General features: G+C 38.3%; 1 protein-coding gene across 3 annotated transcripts in view; it reads left to right on the top strand.

Moving 5' to 3' along the window:
• Positions 1–24,839, top strand: part of SLC12A1 (solute carrier family 12 member 1) — a gene marked incomplete at its 5' end in the record, with an annotated part of 91,328 nt that overhangs the window by 2,504 nt on the left and 63,985 nt on the right. The window contains 7 exons of one of the 3 annotated variants that reach the window (XM_082620110.1): positions 8,475–8,606; positions 8,762–8,837; positions 15,226–15,321; positions 17,319–17,458; positions 18,508–18,618; positions 20,537–20,648; positions 22,648–22,775. In XM_082620110.1, coding sequence (XP_082476236.1) covers positions 8,475–8,606; positions 8,762–8,837; positions 15,226–15,321; positions 17,319–17,458; positions 18,508–18,618; positions 20,537–20,648; positions 22,648–22,775 — 795 coding nt within the window. Of the gene's footprint in view, positions 1–8,474; positions 8,607–8,761; positions 8,838–13,964; positions 14,061–14,595; positions 14,692–15,225; positions 15,322–17,318; positions 17,459–18,507; positions 18,619–20,536; positions 20,649–22,647; positions 22,776–24,839 lie in introns of all 3 variants that reach the window. The other 2 variants (XM_082620109.1, XM_082620111.1) reach the window with 2 other exon arrangements.

Here is a 24,839-nt window from a genome sequence, read left to right as displayed (position 1 = left end):
ATCATGCAGAACTATCCACATAACCAAATTGGGAGCAGAATCAGTATATAACCATGGAATCTGCAATGGGCACATTCCCACAGCCAGGACCATTCTAGTGTCGCTGAGCCTGTGAGCACTTATTCCACATGTTCTACTTCTGTACTCTCCTTCAGACATTAACAGTCTGGGCCTTCTTCAATTCATTTCTTCCTTGCTAGTGAATTTGATTCTGCTATTCCCCTTGCTTTCCCCCCATCTCCTAAATAAAAGATGAAGACCTGCAGTATAATGTAGCTATGTTGCCACCTCCTTGTGGCCCTTGACAATTTTATGGTAGTTCCTCAAAACACAACTAGAAATGATCAATAGAACAAACATTGTACAATAATACTCAGACATGTCACTGATTTTGTATACAAAAAAATGAGTGTTTACTTAAATAATGTAAGAGTAGGAAAAAATTGACATAGTATAAGTTAGGAGATATTTTTTGTATCCCTGTTTATAATGCTTTAAAAGCCATGTAGGAACGGCACATTCATACTAAATGGCAGAACAAATTTAGTCAGAAATCAGTTGAATTTTGTGAAAATCCTGGTTATAGCTTCCAAGTAGGAAAAAAATTATATGACAAGTTTGTACTAATAGGTAAAATGAAAACTCGGTTTGAAAGACATTATTTTAAGTCTCTACCTTAAATAAAACTCTAGGAGTGATAGATACTGACAGAATTTGTAATCTCAATGATTTGAGATCATAGTGGAGAAATTCTTTTCATTTTCTATGTAGTAAAGAGCTAAATGCCTATACTGGTGGCCATGAATTACAGATTTCTGGAAACTCTGGTTAAATTCAGAAAATAATGACTCCATCCCTTACTTGCAGTACTGTACAAGCTACATAACTTTGACTGATCTTGCAGGATGCTTGTGAATATTAGTTTATATGCAGACGAAGTCTAGCACATTGCCTATAATGGGTAGAAACTCAATAAATGATTTTTTTTTTTTTTTTGCGGTATGTGGGCCTCTCACTGTTGTGGCCTCTCCCGTTGCGGAGCACAGGCTCCGGACGCACAGGCCCAGCGACCATGGCTCACAGGCCCAGCCGCTCCGCGGCATGTGGGATCCTCCCAGACCGGGGCACAAACCCGCGTCCCCTGCATCGGCAGGCGGACTCTCAACCACTGCGCCACCAGGGAAGCCCTCAATAAATGATTATTGATGATGGTCATCAATTTTTATACCAGATAATTTTTATTTTAAATTTTATTAACAAAGGAAAATACACACTGAAAAAATATTTAACAAGTACTAAAAAATATATACTGAAATGTCTCTTATCTAAAGTAAATCTTCAGTTATTCTCTCAAAGGCAATTATTACTGAGAGTTTCTTATAAATCCTTCCAGAAATTTTCTATGCCTATACAAGCATATAGGCCTATCTGTCTAACTTTCTGTCTGTATTTTTTTCAAACAAGTATTGGGACATATTTTACAATATTGTCCTGCACTCTGCTGTTTTCATTATACCACATACTTTGGAGATCTTTCCACATCAAAACATGCATAAAGATTATTAGACATCTGGCAAAAAAATATCTAGTATTTCTACTTTGTAAAAATAATTCTTTTAGTATCCAACCTAATTCTTGTGCCCACCTTTTTATACACAATTCCTAATTACAGGGCTAACCAAAAGGGAACTGTTTTTAAGCCTTACTACCACTATTTTTGTCGGCATTTCAGAAAAATACAATTACAAAGGATTGAGGAAAATATAAAGCCTTTCAGTTAAAGTCATTGTTCTCATGTCATTGAAATAAACTGTCTATGAAAAGTATAAAATACTATGAAAATTAAGATGTAAATATTATTATTTTTAATAAGCCAATTGCATAGAAACTGAATTAAAACAAAAACAATGAAATGACTTCATATTTGGGTCTTTAGGCCGTTAGCAACTAAAAATAATTTGTAAATAAAAGCATTAAGAGTGACTTGGGGAATTCCCTGGCGGTCCAGTGGTTAGGACTCGGCAGTTTCACTGCCTCCGGTTCAATCCCTGGTTGCGGAACTAATATCCCACAATCTGCGAGGCCAAAAAAAAACCAAAAAAAGAGTGACTCAGTATAATAATAACAAAAATTTTATTGAGAAATTTTTATGTGTCAGACATGGTACTCTTGACAAATTCTCACTCAATCCCATGACAACCCTTCAAGGTAGGTACTGTTATTATTGCTATTTTAAAGATGGGGAAGGTTTTATAAAATCCTAAGGATTTTTAAGAAGAGAAAATAAAGACTTAAAGAAGTCAGTAAATTGCCAAGGTCAAGAAGCCAAGGTCACATGGGTAATAAGGTGAACCCATGGCTGCATGACTCCAGAGTCCAAGCTGTTTGTCACTATTTTCCATCCTCAGCCTAGTCTCCCACAGCACTTTGCCTCAGCTCATTCGACAACTATAGAAAATGGTGGAACTCATGCGCAAGGAAGAAATCTCAACTCAGTCATGATGGGCTGGGCAGGAGATCCTAATTTCTTCCCTGTTGGAGGCACTGTGGCAAGAGACCATGCTGCTTCTCCCACAGAATTAACTGTACGTCTCGGTCATTTTCATGGTCATTATCAACAGCATTTACTAGCCACTTATTTACAAGAGCTACTCTATAAAATGAGTTAAAGAGATTTCATCTCTACTCTCTAGAATTTTATTTTATAAGTCAAAAGCCATAGTTATGGATGGAAGTAAAGGACATATAGTCAAGTTAACAAACATTAAACCACATAAATCAATGTATAAGTGCTTATCTTCTGTAAAAGAACAAACAAAAATCTACAAATGCTTTCTCTAGAAAATAATCTTTTCTAAAGCACTTCAAAGTTCAAATTTGGAACTTTTGCATTAATATTGGGGATATCCAAATTTATAAATAATCACTAATTTAATGACAGCCAGATAAAATAGGCAATAAATGCTCTGAAGGCCAGTGATGACCAGAAGGCACCCTTAAAATATTTGTTAGAATGAAACTCTGCAACTAAGGATTCATTTTAATACTTTTTAGAGTTTCTTAGTACCCAAGACCAGTTCCCCTGGGAGCTTGCACTATTAAACTAATCTGTGGAAACAAAACAAAAAACAAAAATGATTAATTTCACATTATAACTAGTTCAGTGATAGGTGGTGAATAGAATGGGAGTTCCCTTAAAGGTACACTTGGAAAATGTTAAGAATCTTTTAATTTTATTTTCTCATGCTGGTTTATTATACATAGCTACCTTTTGGCTTAAGCTTTCAAAAATACAAGTCAATTTGTGTGTGAGCTATGTGTTTTCAGATATAATAAAAATACTATGATTATAAAGTGTGACCACTGGTGGCATGGTGTATAGTAACTTTAAAAACAAGAAAAAAAATCCCTCTCATTTTCATAATTTAAAATACTCCCCTTTACCACAAAGGGATAGCAATGTATAAACATAATAATATTGATCAATAAGATATAGAAATATGATTAGAATTACACATTTTATCCTGAAATGAACCTTAGGAAGTATCTGGTCCTTACTGGGATTGGTTTTAAAATTATTCAGTGGCAGGGGTGTGAGAAGTTTAAGTGGAATAACATTGGCAATATGTCAATAATTGTTGCAGCTGAATGATGGGTACATGAGATATATTATTCTCCCTACTATTGCATATGTTTAAATATTTCAATAGTAAAAGAAACTTTAAAACAATGGGGAGGGAATCACCTAGGCCTAAATATTTATGGAACTATTCCTCTTTGATGGTCTAAGATTTCCACCATCCTGAGATTAAAGGCTGAAAATTTGAAAACATATATCATAGCAAATATTATCTCTTTAGAACTTAAAGAATAAAGATATGTATTCTTTTCTTCTTTGATGATAGCTAGAAAGGCATTTGTCATTTTTCTGGGGTCTGAAAAATCACATATTTTATACTAAATAAAATAATTTAATCTTTCATCTTCTAGAAAAATCCATTAGGAATTTACTTAAACTGCATGTGATTGAATCTCTACTAATTTATCAATATTAGAGGGGGGAAAGTCCTTTATCAAACTTTTCTTTCTTTCTTTCTTTCTTACTAACATACTTTATTTTACTTTCTCTGAATACTTAATGCACAGGTAAATCTCTTGGTAAATAAATAATCAGTCCCTACAGCTATGCAATTTAAAATGCATTTATGAAAGGTTGTGGGTCATCATATATGGTAATGGAGTGTGAACAAACAAATTAATTCAAAGTATGAAGGAAAAAACTGGTTTCAGGTAGCAGTCATAAAACTTTTAGTCTTTGAGACTTTGGTCCCAAGAACATGCGCCAGCCAGGAGTCTGCCAGCCACCGGTTATAGCTCACAGCCATGAAGTCCCCACAAACCCTCGACCTGAAGTCTCCTTCCGTACTTCGATGATAAGTTAACTTTATAATTGCTGTTTGGGCTTACAAAGGAGGCATTTATTAAAGAGTGAAACCAAGTTTTGCTTCGACATGTTAGAAGAGAGAGATGGCAAGCATAGAGAAATGATTTTGCCTTAGATTAAACTACTTCAAAGTAAGATTTTCAGAAAACCCACTGGATTTATCCTCACTGGCAGTATCCAGGAAAGGTTAAGTAACTTGCTGGAGGACAAGCACTGAATTAACTGCATTGCCAAAACTAGATTCCAAGTCTCCTAGTCTATGTGGTGCAGAGATTTTTCAGCTCCCACATGAGAGCAAGGAATGGAAATGGATTCTGTACTTATAAATTTACCATCAGACCTTTATTGTCAATGGAAGAAATATACATTCGAGGGATTATTCCCCTCTGTGTTATAAATATATTTAAAACTTTGAAACTCTAGCAGGTTGAACATACTTACCTAAGAGAGAGTTGAAGATCCTACAGTGACTCTATTTTTTAATAATTTAGAAAATTATTGCCTTACTAATTTCTATATATAATGATTTCCTTGACATGCCCTCATAGAATATTATTTTTGCTTCACATTGTGATGTCCCAGTGATAAACTGAAGAACTGTTAAACTGTAACCAGAAGGGTATCCATCAGATAGAAATGTTCACTTAAGGAGAAATTTAAAATATCCCATTTATTCTTTAGCCTACTTTGTAAGATATTGTTTTGTTTGTTTGTTTTTTGCTTTTTTTTTTACAATCATTGGTATTATCATCAATCCAGATCTAAGGGTCAAAGTCACCATCAGAATTCATCAGAGAGCAGAGCAGTTTCCTGAACCAAACCCTCAAGTTCAGGTTTAATCAGGAAACATGGGTTTTATTCCCAAGATTGCCGTTAAAAAGTGAGTGACTAAAGCTCTGTCTCATGGACTCCCCAATTAACCCAGAAAGAGGAAATTGCCTTCTCCTTGACTGAGTAGCCGCTGATGGTCTGGCCATGGGATCTTTTTTTTTTTTTTTTTTTTGGCTGCGTTAGGTCGTCGTTGCTGCGCGCGGGCTTTCTGTAGTTGCGGCGAGCGGGGGCTACTCTTGGTTGTGGTGTGTGGGATTCTCATTGCAGTGGTTTCTCTTGTTACAGAGCACGGGCTCTAGGCACGCAAGTTTCAGTAGTTGTGGTGCATGGGCTTAGTTGCTCTGCGACATGTGGGATCTTCCCGGACCAGGGCTCGAACCCGTGTCCCCTGCATTGGCAGGCGGATTCTTAACCACTATGCCACCAGGAAAGCCCTGGCCATGGGATCTTGATTAACTAGAATACTGACAATTTTAAAAGTTTTTCTCAAATCAGATCAAATAAATGAATCTCCTGACCAAGTAATCTCTTTAACATTCATGAGTATTTTAACACATTCCTCAATTCCTTGCTCTCATTGATTTTTCCAGTTATGCAAAATAAAAGTTACATTTGAACTACTCAGCTGCCTTATGAATATAGAATCCTTTCAGAGAAAAATATAATTTTTAATTGACTGGAGAACAACCTCAAATATTTCATCCATCTGTAATTGACTGTATTGTATAGATATGTGAGGATCCAATATGATAACTCTAGCCACATGTGGCTATTGAGCACTTGAAATATGGTTAGTACAAATTGAGATGTACTATCAGTGTAAAACACACACTGGATTCCAAAGACATAGTATGGAAAAAAAGAATGTACAATATCTCATCAATATTTTTATAATGACCATATGCTGACATAATATTTTATACAGATCTATTAAGTAAAGTATATTATTAAAATAGTCTGTAATTCAGGTCCCTCCTACAAGGTGGGGTGCCCCTACTGCTAATGAATATTTATATTAAAAATATGGGAAATATGATATTCTACAAAAATGAAATGTATTTTTTAATGTAAGGATCCATATCTGACCCCAAGTTATTTCACTAATTTCTTTTTACTGTTTTTGAAGTACCTACTGAAAAATTTTGAATTACATGCATGACTTGCATTTGTGGCTGCTATAAATCACCAGTTTCTGACCAGTTCAGCCTCAGTTTCTACGGACTTTGTTTATCCATATCTTACATTGATATGACTATATGATGTCAGCTTTCCATTATCTGTGTAAATAGGGACTGAGGATGCTTAAGATTAAGATATTTCTCAGGTAATTCAAAACTAAATTTTAACCTTTAATTTCAGTTTCCTATGCCATTCAAATTTTTCCTAATGCTATCAGAAAATAGTAAGATGATCTGACTTGGGATTCATTCCCTTTCTGTCTCTTAGTTAATGTGGCCTGCACAGAGGAAACAGTGAGAAATGGAATACCCAATAGAGAAGGAAGAAAAAGAAATAGGAGGCAAGAATGGATAAAAAGAAGCTAGGTCATCTGCTTTTAAGTGGTAGAGATCGGGTGGCCTTCAATTCAATACTGTTTATCGATGGCCTGCTGAATGGCAGGCCCTTGGTTGGTATTGAGAAGTAACCCATACCACCATCTTCCTCCAATTCAGTTCACATACAATAACTCTTATCACATTATATTACATTGGTTACCCAAGTGTCACACTAGTATCATGAAAAAAGTCTTATGGGAGAAGAAAACTGGGAGAAATCCTTGCTTAGAGGATTTGCTGGAAGAAGGAGACAAGGAATCAAAATCACCTTGGAGTAAACAGCCCAGATTAGGGTCATCTTACAGTGGGTATGCTAATGGTACACCAAAGCCCAAAGAAGCAAGAACTCTTGATCATGGCAAGAGCAAGAACTTCAATCGTCCCCAAATAAAGTCCTTATAATAAATACTGAATATTTATATCATACCAGTCTCATTTTAGAGGGAAAATATGCCCTTGTCTAAGGCCTCTTAGCTAGTAATGTCAGAACACGTCATCCTAGACTTATACCAGTTTAGACCACTTAAACAAGATAAAGTTGTTCTTTAATAATGATAATCAACTGCTGGATCTAAAAAAATTCCCTAATAATTTCAAAATCCTTACTGGAGAAGGTTGCTTTCGGGGAGCTTAACAGAGTGTAGTCTAACCATTAAAGAGTCAGGTAGGTGCTAGATAGGCTAAACTAAGTGGACGGCATCTGAAATTATTCTGTCAAACCTAAAAGAAAAGCTAGAGAGTTGTTTGTTCTTAACTTGAGAGAAACATAGCTATTTCCTTCCCCATTAAATTCAGAGACTATCCTACTGACAAGGAAGATCGTTTTCAAAATAAGGCCACAGGGAAAAAAAAAAAAAAACCTCAGTAAAGGTTTCGACCTTTTCTATAGTACTTACTTCTTATTTCTACTCAGCTTACCTTTCTAGCCGTCAGTGTGGAGACTTCTTACCTTCCGTACAATACTATTGCACATCCAACAATTCTCAGGCAATGTATATCAAATCTGAAAGAAAATTCCCCTACAGGAGTGTCATTCTTGTAGCCATACAGAGCCTTTACAACTTTAGAGTATTTTAAGAATACTCTAAACTATTTTTTTTTAAGAAAACACTTCTATGTGTTACTTCTATTGAATCTTCTTAAAGATACTCTGATGTGAGTGGAGAAGTTTTGTTATCATTTTTTTTAGATGGATAAAATGAAGCCCAGGGAGGTTAATGGAAAGAAGGCCAAACACTGCATTAGTGAGATGGTTAACATTCTGGCCCTCTTACCTTGCCTTCTAAAAGACCCTCATTCACTCCTGATAAGCTTTCCTCCCCACCCTGCATTCCCTCTTCTCTCTTTTGATCTTTTTGTATTCTAAATTTATCCAAATCCCATCGTTTTCCCCTAAGGTAACATTCTCAACAGTAGAAGAACTGCCCAGTTTCCTTTACCACCCTTGCAGTCTCAGTGGCGCCTAAAATCACCCACAAAATGAACGCATAAACTCCCAGGGCAAAAAATAATCATCTTATTAAAATGACTGGAATATGTTTTTTTTCCTCAAGTTTTATGTCAACTGTTTTTATTTGCCTCTGGAAGTTTTATGGAACCATGTGTTGACCAAATACCATGTTTTGCTATGTGTAAAAATGCAGAATGTATCAGTGGCCCCGGGTTCAGCTGACGTGGTTGCCAACGGTGATGGGATGCCTGGTGATGAACAAGCTGAAAACAAGGAAGAAGATCAAGCCGGTGTTGTGAAGTTTGGATGGGTGAAAGGTGTGCTGGTGAGAAAGCTTCTGTGTTTATAAATGAAAACTATCTGTTCAATGTCCTAGTGGACTAACTGTTAATAAGGCCTGAACACCAGAGTTACAAAGATGGCTGGGTGTTGCCCCACTGTCACTTCTCATGTCCTTTTCCATGCTCCCTCAACCCACAGGTAAGATGTATGCTGAATATCTGGGGTGTCATGCTCTTCATTCGCCTCTCCTGGATTGTTGGAGAAGCTGGGATCGGTAAGTCCTTTTTCCTCCTATGTAGTTTCAGTGTAAATTAAAAACTCAATAAGCAACTTGTTTTCACCATTAATGCTGAATGTGAGATGAAGATCACAGAATTAATCTGCACTTGGGCTCTTTTACTTTGCCTCTTTGACAATGTCTGTCAGAGAAGACAGGTAAAGTGTTAACTCCTGGGAGACTGGAATTTTCCAGCTTGCCAACCAGATAAATGCTCAAGTAAATATTTCATCTTTTCATAGAGTTTTAGGTGTACAAGTATATAGAGATACATTCATTTTAAATAATAGTATTCATATTTGGGGACATACTGACATTCATCAGAGTATCCCCCTTAAGATTATTAGCAAAACATCACTGAACAAAAATAACTTGTGGGAAAACTGGTGAAACTGTGACTTGACTAATAAAAATGCTGAATTGTTGAACATTTTCCAGAGAAAATAGTGTTACTTGCAGGTACAAGTAGTGAGAAAACAAAGGTTAATAAACTATTGTCAGATAGAAGCTTAAAAAGATAGGTAAAAAGACCAAGATAATGTATATAACTATTGATAATTTTTCTAAATGGAAATGGATGATGTTGAAATTATTTTGAGTGCTTATTTAATGTTTTTAAATATTGTATTTTGTTTAAAGTATTGTTTCCTGTGGCAAATATTTTTATTGTGAGTATACTACTAAAATTTATATAAAAATTTATTTGACCTATATCAAAGTTTCTGATTCAACGTGATAAAAATTAACGATGTTTTACTCTATATATGGAAAATACATTATAGGTTCACTTTGTGGGGGGCACACCTATAAATCATTAGTATCAAGAACACAGAAGTTCAGATGTGCTTTCAGATTCTACTCCAAAATGTGTCTCAATTCACATTTAAAAGGTACTTGGTCATTATTTATTGCCTTCGCTCCTCAAAACAGATTCAGAATCACCAGGAGACTTAATGCGAAAAAGAGCTGGAACCAGTTCCCATAGTTTTTCCTCGTTGTGTGTTTGGCCACTGTTGGGTTCCTGACAAAGGGCTTCTTGCTGGCTTTATGATGCATATCAAATGAACACTTACAGCCTCAGGGTCCAAAATAAGTATATGCTATTCCATGGAAAATCTGCATCTTAATATTGCTAAGTTGTTGCTCCAGGGTTTCATGCAAAATTAGTTTTTTAAGGGCAGTTTAGTAACTTATTGAGATCATCAGGAAACATTACTTTGTTTGGAGGTGTGAGTGTAGCCCAGGGCAGGAGTGATCCTTTTTAATGCAACTTATTTAAAATCCATATGTTTGGGTAATAATCTGAACTTTAATCAGATCTTACATTATTCTTCACAGTCAACCCAGTTTCATGTTTATTGTAAAATTGTAGAATATGAAGAATTCTATCTTCTGCTAAACTGTTTATTATACTTTCAGACATCAGTATTGTTTTAATAAGGATCTTTTATTTAAGTAGTCAAATCCAACTTCAGAAGAGAGTAGAGTTCTACCTAAATGGGTGTCCAGTGGGTTTTCCTTTGAATGGAGGGTTTTTTTTTTTTTTAATTTTTATTCCGAGAAAATAGACTTTAGAGAGTAGTAGAAACTTACTATCACCCTTACTCAATTTTACTGGACTTTGTCCCGAACTTAAAGCTGAAGGAGTTGATTAAGTCACCATCTGGGTCCAAATTGGGTCCCCTTTACTGGGAAAGAAGACAAACAGGTACAAGCAGTACCCCCTTCTGGCTTTGGGGGTAGCCTGGGGAAGAAACCTGAATATACTTTCAAGCTCAGACCCTGGGAAAAAAGCCAGAAGGAAGCTGTATCCAGGAGTAATGGTAGCTACAGTCCTTGGGTAACCATCTGAGGCTGTAAGTTCTGGCTGCCTTGTCCCCAAAAGCAATTGGTAGAATGAGCTGATAATGCCATCTAGTTGTTCTCTGTCTTGACCATCTTGGCTGGGGCATGATGGTATCCAATAAACTTAAACATCAAGCAAGGAAGAAGGGCACGTAAAGCAAGTACGACCTGAAGCAAGTCATTTATATTTGGTGTGTTTCACTGTCTCATCTGAAAATTAGGGAGCTGGATTAATTGTTTCCCAATCAATTCTTTGAAGATAAAGCTAAAGAACCTTGCTGAACAGGCAGACACAAATTGAGATTGGCTGAGGGTAGCTCAACAATAACCTTCAGACTGTGGGGTGCATAACAATTACCTGGGAAGATAGTTACAAAACTGCAGAATCCTGGGATTCACTTGGAAAGAGCCAAAGTCAGTAAGTCTGGGCATTTTTAATAAGCACCTCAGGCATTTCCTGAAGCAGGTGGTTCAAGGACTGAAGTTTGAGAAAACTATGAACTGAATGTTTTCTAAGCTGCTTTTGCCCTGGGATTTTATGTTTGATTGTGAGAGGGAAGCAAATCCCTTGCTGTTTAAATGCATACAACTTTGTTCCAGGATTTTAAATGGTTTACAGAAATATATATGATGCCAAAGGATAAATTAAGAATTGTTTGGAAAATAAAGGCAAAGGGAATATAAGGGGTAGGGAAATAATAAAATCAGAGTAGGTTTAATGTCTTGAAATGCAAACTATTTGGTTCTCTACTGTTGCTGGGGTGAGCTAAACATTTGGTATCAAACTTCCTCAAAATAAAGTCAAGAGTTAAAATAAAGTGCAAAAAAAAAAAAAAAAAAAAAAAAGAAGTCACCTTTACTGGCACTCAGACTTGAAACTGCACAGTGATGTAGAGGCGATGTTCACCACAGGATCCCTGCAAAAGATACAAAGAATTTAGTGCAAGCATTTCTTACAACACCAAATGTGCAGGAATCTATAGGGGCCAAACAAATATAGTCTAAGTTTGCATCTCATACCCATGGTTAGCCTCTTCCTACTGCACTTTAACTGTAAAATAGCCTAGAAACTTCTGCTAGAGCCAGGATATAACTGGAGGCATCAAAAGAGCCAGCTTCCAATACCTCATTCCCACTTCTGTCCTTAACTTCCTTCCACTTCCCCTGGTTCTAGGGCGTGGCCAGAGAGATCACAGCCTCTCTTGGCTAACTGCCCTTCTTATCACCCTTGGAACAAGCGAGGCTATCAACAGCAATTATGAAGCATTCACTTTATATCAAGGAACACACCAAACAGACCTAGGCAAGCATGTTCTGGCTGGAGCCAGGGTGATTTCAGTGCCTACAAGTTCTCCCTGAATTTAAGGTTGATCTCCACTGAGGAGGGTAATGTAGGAGAGGAAAAACTGTTTTCCCTCTACTCATCTTAAGCTCATTGGCTAGGGCCCTGTAAAGTAGACTGACAACATACAGATTAACAAGAGAAAAACAATCAGAAGTTTATTAATATGTGCATCGTGCATGTACATGGGAATCTTCAGCACTGAGTAACTCAAAGGGGTGGTTAGAACTTGGGCTTATACAAGCATCTTAAGAGAAAAACACATTTTTAGAGAAGTAACAAGACAAAGGAAAAGACTGAGTTTCTAGAGTGGCACATTGTGGGAAGGCAAATACATGGGGGAACTAATGGAAGATAAGGGCTAGTTAGTAAAGTCTATGTAGATTCCTCTAGTACCATCCCCAGCTGTCTCCAGTCTCTAGCTGATAACTGTCCCCAGTATAGAGGAAAGAGGAGACACCATTACAAATTTATGCCCTGCCTTTAGGCAAATAAGAGGTATCTTCTTCTTTTCAACTGTCTTTAGCTCAAAATAATCCTTATGCTAAAGTGGCAAATTTTGGGACAGCATATTCTGCTACCCTTTAGTGTCCTCCTAGCTGTGTATTTCCTGAAACTGAAAGCAGCCTTGCCTTCCTCTGAATTCTGGTCTACTTTCTCCCTCTCACAATAAATGATTCTGAACCATAAGATCTTTGAGGGCAGCTTTTTTCATTTTTATTTTCCCTTGCATTTCACATACCGCCTAGCACAGCTGGATATATAGTTGGCTTTTTTTTTTTTTTTTTTTTTTTTTTTTTGCTGTAGGCAGGCCTTTCACTGTTGTGGCCTCTCCCGTTGCGGAGCACAGGCCCCGGACGCGCAAGCCCAGCGGCCATGGCTCACGGGCCCAGCCGCTCCGCGGCATGTGGGATTTTCCCGGACCAGGGCACGAACCCATATCCCCTGCATCGGCAGGTGGACTCTCAACCACTGCGCCACCAGGGAAGCCCTATAGTTGGCTTTTAATAAACAATAGCTGTTATGACTATTGTGGATTTGACCAAAAAGCAGTGCCATTGATTATGTACTGTGTTCTATGCACTATGCTACTTTACTTTACACATGCATTCTGTCTTTATACACGCCACTACTTTCTTTATACATGGCCACTTTACACACACATTCTTTCTAATTTCATTGTCATTTATGGCTCAGAAAATAGGTAACTTGCCAGAGTTCACATAGCCAGTAAGTAAATGTAGTTTGATTTGATTCTTTCTACTTTACTCATCTGCCAGATGAACAATTTTCTATACTATATGTAATTTTCCACTCCTACACAATCAAATATACATAAAAAGATACTTCCGGGCTTCCCTGGTGGCGCAGTGGTTGAGAGCCCGCCTGCCGATGCAGGGGACGCGGGTTTGTGCCCCGGTCCGGGAGGGTCCCACATGGCGCGGAGCGGCTGGGCCCGTGAGCCATGGCCGCTGAGCCTGCACGTCCGGAGCCTGTGCTCCGCAACGGGAGAGGCCACAACGGTGAGAGGCCCGCGTACCGCAAAAAAAAAAAAAAAAAAAGATACTTCCCTGGAAGGATGAACATCTACACTCTAGTAATATTGACAGCTTGGGATTGTTCAGACCAATTATTATGTTTATGGGTGTCTGGAACTTCATAAATAGTGAGATTCATGTTGAATTTTAACCAGCCATAGTTGTCCGGTTATGTGAAACTTTGCACTGCACAGCTTAGGTCTTGAGTTTCTTGGATCTGTGTTACTTCAGGCAGAAAACTTCAATGCTGGGCATTTCCTCTGTGGTGATTTCCAGACCAGTTTGTTAAACTCAAATGTGGTCCTTTGGTGATTACTCTAGACTTGCTAGCTTCTATGTAAATGATCTAATGGATTATTCCACCATTTAATTGCCTTTATTTTTCCTCTCTCAACTGAGGTCTTGGTGTGATTATCATCGGCTTAGCCGTGACAGTGACTGCTATCACTGGTTTATCCACCTCTGCTATTGCTACAAATGGATATGTCAGAGGAGGTAATTAAACCTGTGACCCGCATGATCATTTGTAAGGTAAAGGCAACACAGGCTCAAATAGTTCACCACTGACCTTTCTGGAGTGTTTTCAAAGGTAATCCAAGTTGGTTCCTTTTTTTCCCCCCTGCCAGGCAAAAGAGATGCAAGAAAAATGGAGAAGGATTTAACCTTTGTCAAACCCCCATCTTTCTCATTCAGGTTCCTCTCCAGCAAGAGAGAAGGTCAAATGTTATGTTTTCTCTTTTCGCAGCCAGGGTAGTTTCTCTCCCAGGACACCAGCGTAAGTCAACTTTTCCTTTCCAGGGCTGCATTTTAGATTGTGTTTGCTTTTGGAAACCATCCTTCATCATAATGAGCAGTTCTCCAACTTGGTCTTTACGCCAGGCAAACCCATTTCTCCTTAGCACGAAGGAACTCCACTGGGGCCCAAGGCTTGGATGTGAACACTTAAATTCAAAGCAGTATAGTTTGCAGCAATAGGGAATCCAAGGAAGAAAAGTAAAATGTAATATCTTCTGTCTTTCATTGCTAACAGGTCTTGGAGTTCTCATAATTCTTCTTTCCACCATGGTAACTTCTATTACTGGGTTGTCAACTTCTGCAATAGCAACTAACGGGTTTGTTCGTGGAGGTAAAATTTCTAAGATATCTAAATGCTCTCATCACTTGCTACGGGTAGGCAAAAACTTTTTATTATACTTCTTTTTGGTGGGAACAAGAAAGTAGCCCAATGTTCTTGAAGCCTGGCTAACTATGTGGATGAGCTGGACACAGAAGGAAACACAAGGTACTGTGCGTATAGTCCTGGTCTACTCTCGTCAGCTGTGGTCTCTTTTCTAATGGTCCTCTCTGGCACGTTGCAGGTCATGATTTCCAGATGCTCAAATTCCTTGGGTAAATGCTTTATTTTTCAGGCTACTGCACACCCCTTGCTGGTGTTTCTTGGAAAATGACTTCTCGACACAGCTTCAGTTTTAAAGTTTAGTACATTTCAGGTGCTTCCTAGACCTTCCTACACCTAGATGGAATGGGATCTTTTAGAACGTTTCAGGTTTTTCATAGGGAGACTGTTCCTTCCTTGACAAGATTCAGACTGCTGCCTCCTGAAGTACTGGTGACTTCTTGAAGTACTGGAGCCAAACACCTTTCTTGGGGGATTTTTCAGGTCTCGGAGTCATCATCATTGGCCTGAGTGTGGTAGTGACAACACTCACAGGTATTTCTATGTCTGCTATTTGCACAAATGGAGTAGTAAGAGGAGGTAAGCCAATTCATGTACTTATGGCTATTAGCTTTGATTATGTAGTAATGTCTAGAGTTGGTTTAATGTCGGAAGTAAAATTTGTACATTGATACTTAGTCCCCAGAAGCCCTAAAACAAAACAAAATAATCCAAAATTTAAACAGCAAGGCATGATTCTTTTCAACTAAAATTAAGAGATCTCCAGAAAAGATTTTTTTGGCCCACTTCCTGTGATTAAACATGTTTATAAAGTCGAGAATGACCAGGTGTCTAGAAAGAAAGCATAAAGTATTAGAGTGAAATAAACGGTTTCTTTGTGCCTTGGACAGACCCCACTGGCTCTCTCCCAGGGCCTCTCAGAAAGGGTCTTCTCCAGCACCCCAGCTGACACTGCTGACACTTCCTACTCAGTGAGCCTTCAGAGTTCACCCCAACACTATGATCCTAATGGCCAATAAGCTTGAGGAGATTCTTAAAAAGAAAATAAAAACAAATAAAACAAAGAGTTACTTTCAAATCATCCAGGAACAAGCAGGCCTGGGCAGAGAATGAGGGGTTGAAGTTTGTCTCATTGTTCTTCTAGCTCCCTTTCTTCCCCTTCCAATTCTGTTTTGGCTCCTGGGGTCTCTGCTTGGGTACCTTATCCAGATCTCCCTACCCAGGGCCTTCTAAAACACCATCCTACCTACCAAACAGCTCCTCTCACAGCTCCTGCCTGTCTCTCATTTTGACCAAGCCTAGTAACTTGCTGCTAACTTATTTAATGTAATCAGGACAAAGAAAGTAATGGGGATTTGCCCCACCCAAATAAAAGTTTATATTTTTAGAAAGGATGTTGTCGTCTTAACCCAAAGGAGTTACTATAGTGGAGGAAACAGTGAAAACTTTTCAGTGAAGGATAATTTTGGCTGTAGATACGTGTGTTCAGTGTCATTCCTTTACCAATTCTGTCTACTTCTAAGACTAGCTCAGTATAGGAAGTCATTGATTCACTATGGTCTGTGATAACATCTAGTTATCTAGGCCTTTCAACATCTAGTCATTTTAACCTTCAGTAACATGCTCTCAGAACTCTTGAGGTAGTTAACTATTCTGGCTCAGTCTTTCCTGTGCCCAGAAGTATACAGCCACGAGCAGAACCTTCTTTTCAAGGTCCAAGGGAGAAGCAATCGTTCCAGGCCCTCCCTACCTTACTTCCCATTTGCCACACCCATACACATATGGGTATTTGGCAATAACCATGCCTTCTTGAGCTAAAACCATCAAAACTAAGTCTGGGGCTTCCCTGGTGGCGCAGTGGTTGGGAGCCCGCCTGCCGATGCAGGGGACACGGGTTCGTGCCCCAGTCCGGGAGGATCCCGCATGCCGCGGAGCGGCTGGGCCCGTGAGCCATGGCCGCTGGGCCTGCGCATCCGGAGCCTGTGCTCCGCAATGAGAGAGGCCACAACAGTAAGAGGCCCACGTACCGGAAAAAAAAAAACAAAAAAAACTAAGTCTGATTTATAGAGCGGATAATGCCTAGCACTATACAGGTACCTTTTTAATGTAGTAAATGTGTACCAGAAATTATACCAGAAAGGAAGTTAGAACAACAATGATAAACTTTATCCACTTCATTTTCTGCCTGGGCCTGCCTGTTCCTGGAAATTTCAAATATGAAATTTTACTTCAGTTACATTATTATTTTGAATTTTCCAATGAAGTTTTTTAAAAGACAAAGAATTTGTGGGGTAAAGTTTGCTGTATTCTTATTAGTAGCGTCTGTATATTATAGGTTTCAATAAATTGGATTTTATTTAGTCAGAGTAGTTCTATTGTAGATTACATACAGAATATAAGGCAGGGCTAAGTTATTCATTACAGTGAACAAGATTTCTAAAATTACTAGGATTTATAATATTTTTATTAGAATAATTAGTATTTTAAATGTTCTCAGACATTCAAAATTATTTGGTCATATAAACTAAATCCTCTAAAAGTTCCTCAATGTAAATCATGTTCATTTCTTGTTTCAGGTGGGGCCTACTACCTTATTTCCAGAAGCTTAGGGCCCGAGTTTGGTGGGTCTATAGGCTTGATCTTTGCTTTTGCCAATGCAGTGGCTGTTGCTATGTATGTGGTGGGATTTGCTGAGACTGTGGTAGATCTTCTTAAGGTAATTAAAAGCTTTTCTTTTCTTCACCCAAGCAAGATAATTTGGTTTATTTTGCTTTTTCAGGGCACTAGGGGATATCATTATGGCAAGATGAGAGGAAACAGATTTATTCTGCAGGATGTGGAAGCTGAATATAGTTGAAGGAGCCCTAGGCTTGGCATCAGAACTGGCTCAGAGTCCTGGCTCTCAGACTTACCAGCTGAAAGATTTTGGACCAGTCCCTCTGTTCATCTGAACCTTGTTTTTCAAATCTATAGTATGGGCTAATAATATTGTTTATGTCTTTCACAGAAATGTGGTACAGATCAAATGAAATAATGTACATGAAATACAGTGTAAAATATGAAAGAAAAGATAATGGGAATTATTGTCAGCAGCAATATTACTATTATGGTTATAGATTTCCAAAGGGAAAGAAAGTTCAAACATTAGAAGGACTCACTGCAGGAAACTGGGCCTTTTTTAGTTTAGGTGCCCCATCTGGATGGTATATATGTGAACACATTAATTAGCTAGTATATGAGCTAACTTCTAGTCCTCCTTTCATGGTAATGATAGCAGACACTGAATTCAATTGGTACCTGTATTTGAAAATTAGATGAATAAATGAGTGGATTATAGTTCATAGTTTGTTCTTTAATTGAGTAGCACTTATTTTTTTTTGATATTCACATTGGAAACCACTCATTTTTATTCTTCTAAAATTTCCCTTGACACATAAAAATAACTAGCCATTCTTCTGAAACAAAACATGATATCTGTATGTACCCATAATCTTACTTAGTGCTACAATAGATTTAAAAGCTGTGCCTAGAATGAATCCCTAAAATTTGTAACTCCTAACCTTGGCTATCAAAGGCCTATTATCACAGGAAAAAATAACATTAGATTCTTTATCTTCTCCAATTTATGAACATTTCATTTTTCCATTGTCCTGTGTAGCCCCAGACATTAGTGCATGGTATCCCTTCTTACTGTTAAATTCTACAATAAGACATATAGGCAAAAAAAGCTTCTAACCATTTTAGTGATTTTTTTTTTTGTTCCAGGAGAGTGATTCAATGATGGTGGATCCAACCAATGACATCCGGATAATAGGCTCCATCACAGTGGTGATTCTTTTGGGAATTTCAGTAGCTGGAATGGAATGGGAAGCAAAGGTGAATTTCTCAAAATGATATTACCAACAACTGCTAGTGAATTTCTCAAAATGATATTACCAACAACTGCTAGTCAGCTTCCCGAACAAATTGCAGGAATAGAAGGAACTCCATATTCAAAAAGAATTGCTATTATTACTTTCTATGATAAAAGGAGCCAGGTCAGTGCTTGGTGGAACACCAAGCCCTCAAAGCACGAAGTCCAGCCAGTTGTAACTCACAGCTCATGTGATCAGGCCTGTGCTTTGTCCTTTATGCTATAGTAACAGTAACAGAGCCAAGATTACTGCCATCTTCACACCCTGGTATCCCCTTCCAAGCTGGCTGTGAGTGCTGAAGCCCACAAGAAATGGCAAGTGTGTTGGGAGAAAGTAACAGACAGAAACTATCATTCCCCTCTGAAATCCAGTACTCCAGCAGCAAATTTGAGGGCATCAGAAGCCCTGGAACTAGAGAATATCTGTATTTAACTATTAGTAAATCAGTTAGTAAATTTCTGAATGATGGAGAGCATGTCTTTTGCTTGCTTTGTAACTCTAGACAGTGACTAGTACAGTTGAAACTCCTATGTTCCTATGTGCCTGGAGGTGCAGTAACTAGACATCAAGTGGTCACCAGAAATGAAAAGACAGCCAAAGCCTCCCACTTACATAAGGCAATAGGAAACATTCCCACCTGGCATTTATTTCCAGATTATGCATTCATACATTAAACAAAAATTGACGAAGTGCTTGTCATGTGCTGGGCATTCTGCTAGGCACAGTATATTCAGTTCTGACCCACACAGGCACAATCCCTGCCATAGTTGAGCATATGGTCTATGGGGAGCTGAGTAATAAACAAGCACATAAACAAGTAAATATAGAATGGTAAATTGTTAAAGTGCTATAAAGTAAATAAACAGGGCACTGAGATAGAACATAACAGGGGTAACAGGGGGAACATACGTCAGATTATTCCCTGAGGGGAGCAATGTAGTTTCATGACAGTAGAAGGTAGAATTTAGAGCTCCAGCTCTGTAGAGTGGAGTTGAACCTGGTTTATGTCTATATGACCTTTAGTAAATTACTTCACCTCTCTGTTTCTCAAGTTTCTTTATCTTTAAAATGATGATAGCAGTATTACCTACTTCATACAGTTGTGGGTGGTATTATTTACCTGAAAGAATATTGGTAAATTTAGATGTGCATCTGTTGTATTGTAAGCCCTCTGTGAACATTAGCTGTTATTGTTTAGATTCAATGATCAAGAAAGGCCTCTCTGAGGAGGTAACTAATACATAATGGATGAGAGGAAAGATACAGTTTTGCAAAGTATAGGGAAAAGTGTGTTTCCAGCAGAGGGAACAGCATATGGGAATGCCAAGCCAATAACCTCTATGAAATGTCAGATGGACTAAAGAACAGTGATTTGGCTGGTCAACCTTGCAGACTGCTTATGCTGGGCACACACTGGTATGGTAGCCCAACGTCAAGTGCACTAGGCATCATGGGAATTCTATGCATCATTCTGTGTTCTCATACTCCTTCTGCAGTTATTACTGTGAAGGGGAGGAATCCATAGGTGCTCTGCCTAGGAAAGAAACCAACTCTATCAGTGTTCAATCTTTTGGCTCCATTTATATTCTTAGGAACACTGTACTAAGTTACCCACTTAGTACTTGAAATGCTCTTGAAATGTCACCTTCAAGTACCCAAGTACATGCACCCACTGAAAATGTAACATCTATACTCAGGGCAAATAAGGCTCATTCAGATGCCATTTTATGCGAACACACTTATTACCTACTTTGGATAGTAGAATCTTAACTGGAATTATTAGATAAGGTCTTTCTTCAGTGGGCACTTATAACTTTTATAATTATATAAAAAGTCATTGAATAAATCTAATTTGACCTCCTGTTACTTTGTCATTCCAGGCTCAAGTGATTCTTCTGATCATTCTTCTCATTGCTATTGCAAACTTCTTCATTGGAACTGTCATTCCATCCAACAATGAGAAAAAGTCCAGAGGTTTCTTTAATTACCAAGGTACATATGACAAATAACTTGCTCTGCAATAAATGGTTCTCCATTGCCTGCCCCCATCACCATCCCCATGATTCCTACCCCAGCCACTGGAATCCCATTGTGATCCAGGGAAGAGCCTGGGGTTGGAGTCAGGAGAACCAGAGTGAGTCTCAATCCTGCTGTAAACTGACATGATTGCTTCTCAGATTTTCCTGCCAAGGTGGGGGTGATGATAACAACTTCCTAAAGGGATTTTGAAAAGCAAGTAAGATAGCAGATGTTAAAGTGCTTTGAAAACCTTAAAGTTCTGGACACAGTGTTGTCTCTGTCAAATAGTAGTAGTAGAGTGCATATACAAGAAAGAGAACAGAGCTCAGACAATGTGTCCAACCACTGAGAGCACTGAAGTCAAACACAGTCATTTTTTCTTCCTGCTAGAATTTTGTACCTTGCTTTCTCATAGCATTACCTCGTTGAGCATCACTGTCAGGTTTTCAAGCATAAAAGACTGTAGGAGTTATTAATATAGCATCTGTGATAATGGCATGGCACTGGGCATAAATTTTGACTTCTCTCTTCTATTCTACTCTGCCTATCCACTCTTTCCGATCTGTCCACTCTAGTTTACTCAAGAATCCACTGCTGAGGGTTTTTTACATTTCCCTTCATTATTTACTCAGTTGTCAGTATTTGTACCCTTTTTATGTCACATCACTTCTTTCTTCCTGATTCTTTTTCTTTGTGAAATTGTCTTGTTTGCTTTGCAAATCCTTTTCCTTTTGATTCTTTTTCCTTCTTCCAGCTCCTGCTGTAATTTTTATGTTTTAAATTTTCTTTCCTTATTTTTGCATCATCCTAGATTCTTTTGTTCATATTTTTCTTCCTTCCTTTTCTTTGTTTTTCTTCTACATTGTTCCTTTTATTTTTAAAATTTTTTTTTCTTTTTTAAAAAAATTAATTAATTATTTTTTTGGCTGCATTGGGTCATTGTTGCTGCACACAGGCTTTCTCTAGTTGCAGCAAGCAGGAGCTACTCTTCATTGCAGTGCGCAGGCTTCTCACTGTGATGGCTTCTCTTGTTGCTGAGCACAGGACCTAGAGTGCACGGCCTTCAGTAGTTGCGGCATGTGGGCTCAGTAGTTGTGGCTTGTGGGCTCTAGAGCACAGGCCCGGTAGTGTTCGTGGTACACGAGGTTAGTTGCTCTGTGGCATGTGGGATCTTCCCAGACCAGGGCTCGAACCCATGTCCCCTGCATTGGCAGGCGGATTCTTAACCACTGTGCCACCAGGGAAGTCCCTGTTTCCTTTTCATTTAAATAATTTGGTGACAACCTGTGGGATATTATTATTTTATGACCAAAGCTCCTCTCTCTCTCTCGCTCTCTCTCTCTCTCTCTCTCTCTCTCTCTCTCTCCATATATATGTATTATATATAAAGAGAGAATATATATATATAGTCTCCTATACATGAGAATTTGGTATAAGGATCTAAGATCCAATTCTAGAGACAGGGGCAGGGAGGTTAGTGCATTAGTAAAAAAAAAAAAAAAACTCTAAGATAGCCTCACCCACAAGTTTCTCCTACAATGTTTTTTAAAAAGGCATAGAAAAGCAGTGTGCTGATTAAGGTGCATATATATGTGAGAATGTAGCTGTATGTGTGTAGGGCAATGTTGTGTGGTATATTTGTGAGTATGCCAGTAGGGTCATGAGAGAACTTTCCATTTCCTTCTTTTTCAATCTTCTAGATTCAAAGAAGTTAGACAGCATGGGTCTCTGTTTGCATGAAAATTATTGATTTTTCAGGGTATGTCCTACAGATCTAAAACCTTCTGACATGTATCTTGACTCTTGGCAAATATTCACATGAGGTTCATCAGGAGTACACCAATATCTTCAAGCTCATTCCATTTAGATTATACGGACACTTTGCATTTAGGGCTATAGAAGCCAAATGTAACTTTATCTCCTACCTGTGAAGAAAGTCTACATGATAATTTTCTCATTATTTGTGTTGCAGCATCAATATTTGCAGAAAACTTTGGGCCAAGCTTCACAAAAGGTGAAGGCTTCTTCTCTGTCTTTGCCATTTTTTTCCCAGCAGCAACTGGGATTCTTGCTGGTGCCAATATCTCGGGAGATTTGGAGGTATGTTGTTTCCTCTGCTTTGTAATTCTGCGAGATAATGGTGCACTTGGGCAGGACAAGGAGCTATAGACATCAACAGTGACCATGTCTCTCTATAGATTTCAAAACTGTAAGATTTCTGCAAGGTTTCCTATTTATTTAAAAGTTCTCTCTTTAATGACACACGTTACTGCCAAACTATCCTATTCCAGATAGTTCTTCCAAAAGTCTTATTCAGTGATATCAGAAGGACAGAGTATATTGACAGTGTGTCATATTTCCAACAAAATTAATATAATTCAGTGAAAAAAAAATATCAGAACCAGGCTTCCCTGGTGGCACAGTGGTTAAGAATCCTCCTGCCAATGTAGGGGACATGGGTTCAAGCCCTGGTCCGGGAGATCCACATGACATGGAGCAACTAAGCCTGTGTGCCACAACTATTGAGCCTGTGCTCTAGAGCCCATGAGCCACAACTACTGAGCCCGCGTGCCACAACTACTGAAGCTCACATGCCTAGAGCCCGTGCTCAGCAACAAGAGAAGCCACCGCAAAGAGAAGCCTGCGCACCGCAACGAAGAGTAGTCCCCGCTCGCTGCAACTAGAGAAAGCCCTTGCACAGTAACAAAGACCCAATGCAGCCAAAAATAAATAAATAAATTTATTTAAAAAATATATCAGAACCACCTTTTCTCTTTTAAACACATAATGAATGGAATATTCAAGAAAAAAAAAAAAACTCCAAACCACTTTATTACTGAATACTTATGTCATTAAATTCAGAGGTACATTCAGTCATTTAATAGGTATTTATTTAGCAGTCTACTCATAATATTCTATGTTAAGTACTGTAAGGAGCATTGTATTAGTTAGGATATTAGTTTCAATGTTTTATAAAAGGCCAAGAACAGTGACCTAAATAAGACAGAAGTTTGTTTTCCTAGTGCGTAAAAATTCAAGGCCATAGGCCATCTACCGGAATAAGAAAGGTCTGTTCCAAAAGGTAGCCCAGAAAACCCAGATGACCTCTCTTGTATTACCATTACCTTGGGGTTTGCCCTCATCTTCAAGGTCCAAGATGACTGATCACTTGCAAGATCACATTCCAGTCCATAGGAAGGGGGTTAAGGAAGTAGAGGGCAAACAATCACTTCTGTTGACATTCCACTGACTGGAATTTAGTCTCTGTGACCTTACCTAGTTGCAAAGAAGACTGGGAAATGTAATCTCTAGTTGGACAACTATGTCACCAGATAAAATTTTAGGGGGTTCTAGTATTAAAAGGAGGAAGGTGAAAATGTATATTAGAGGACAATAAATAGTCTCTACCACACGTGAAAAAAAGTAGAAGACACAGATTTTACCTCAATAAGTTTATAATCAACTTTGGAAGACAAGAAATATTTGCTGGAGTCATCAGGAGATAGGTATAAATGAAAACTGAATGCAGTGTCCAAGTTCATTATGAAATAAAAATAATGAAGAAATAATTACATTAGGGATGATTTTCTCAACAAAGTAACTTTTGAGCAGGAACTAAAAGCAAAGGCTGGATACTGACAACCGGTCAGAAAATATAAGGGTATTCCAGGCAGAAAAAACAAAAGGACAGACAGGAATGGGAAAACTGTGGGACAGTAAGGAGTCTCTCACGATTCAACTGGAGAAGCCTTGACGGGCTGGGTAACCTTATAAGGTAAGGAGAAAGGCTGTTGAAGGGACCTGAGCGAGAGAGGCTTACCCTAGAATATAATTCCATGAAAGAGGGGACTTTGCCTTTGGATTTGTGCTCTGCTGTGTCCTTGGAGCTAGGAAAGCTTCAAAAAATATTTATCGAGTGAATGAATAAAGGCATTCAGATTTGTTATATTAAGGACCACAGTGCCATGGTAAATTCTTTTTTTAACACCTTTATTGCAGTATAATTGCTTTACAATGGTGTGTTAGTTTCTGCTTTATAACAAAGTGAATCAGCTATACATATATGTATATCCCCATATCTCCTCCCTCTTGCGTCTCCCTCCCACCCTCCCTATCCCACCCCTCTACGAGGTCACAAAACACCCAGCTGATCTCCCTGTGCTA

Source organism: Mesoplodon mirus, assembly GCF_964341445.2.
Source record: "Mesoplodon mirus genome assembly, chromosome: 4".
In the NCBI taxonomy this organism is placed as follows: Eukaryota; Metazoa; Chordata; class Mammalia; order Artiodactyla; family Ziphiidae; genus Mesoplodon; species Mesoplodon mirus.
The sequence above is the reverse complement of the archived record's forward strand: the minus strand, read 5'-3'. Positions and strand labels throughout refer to the sequence as shown.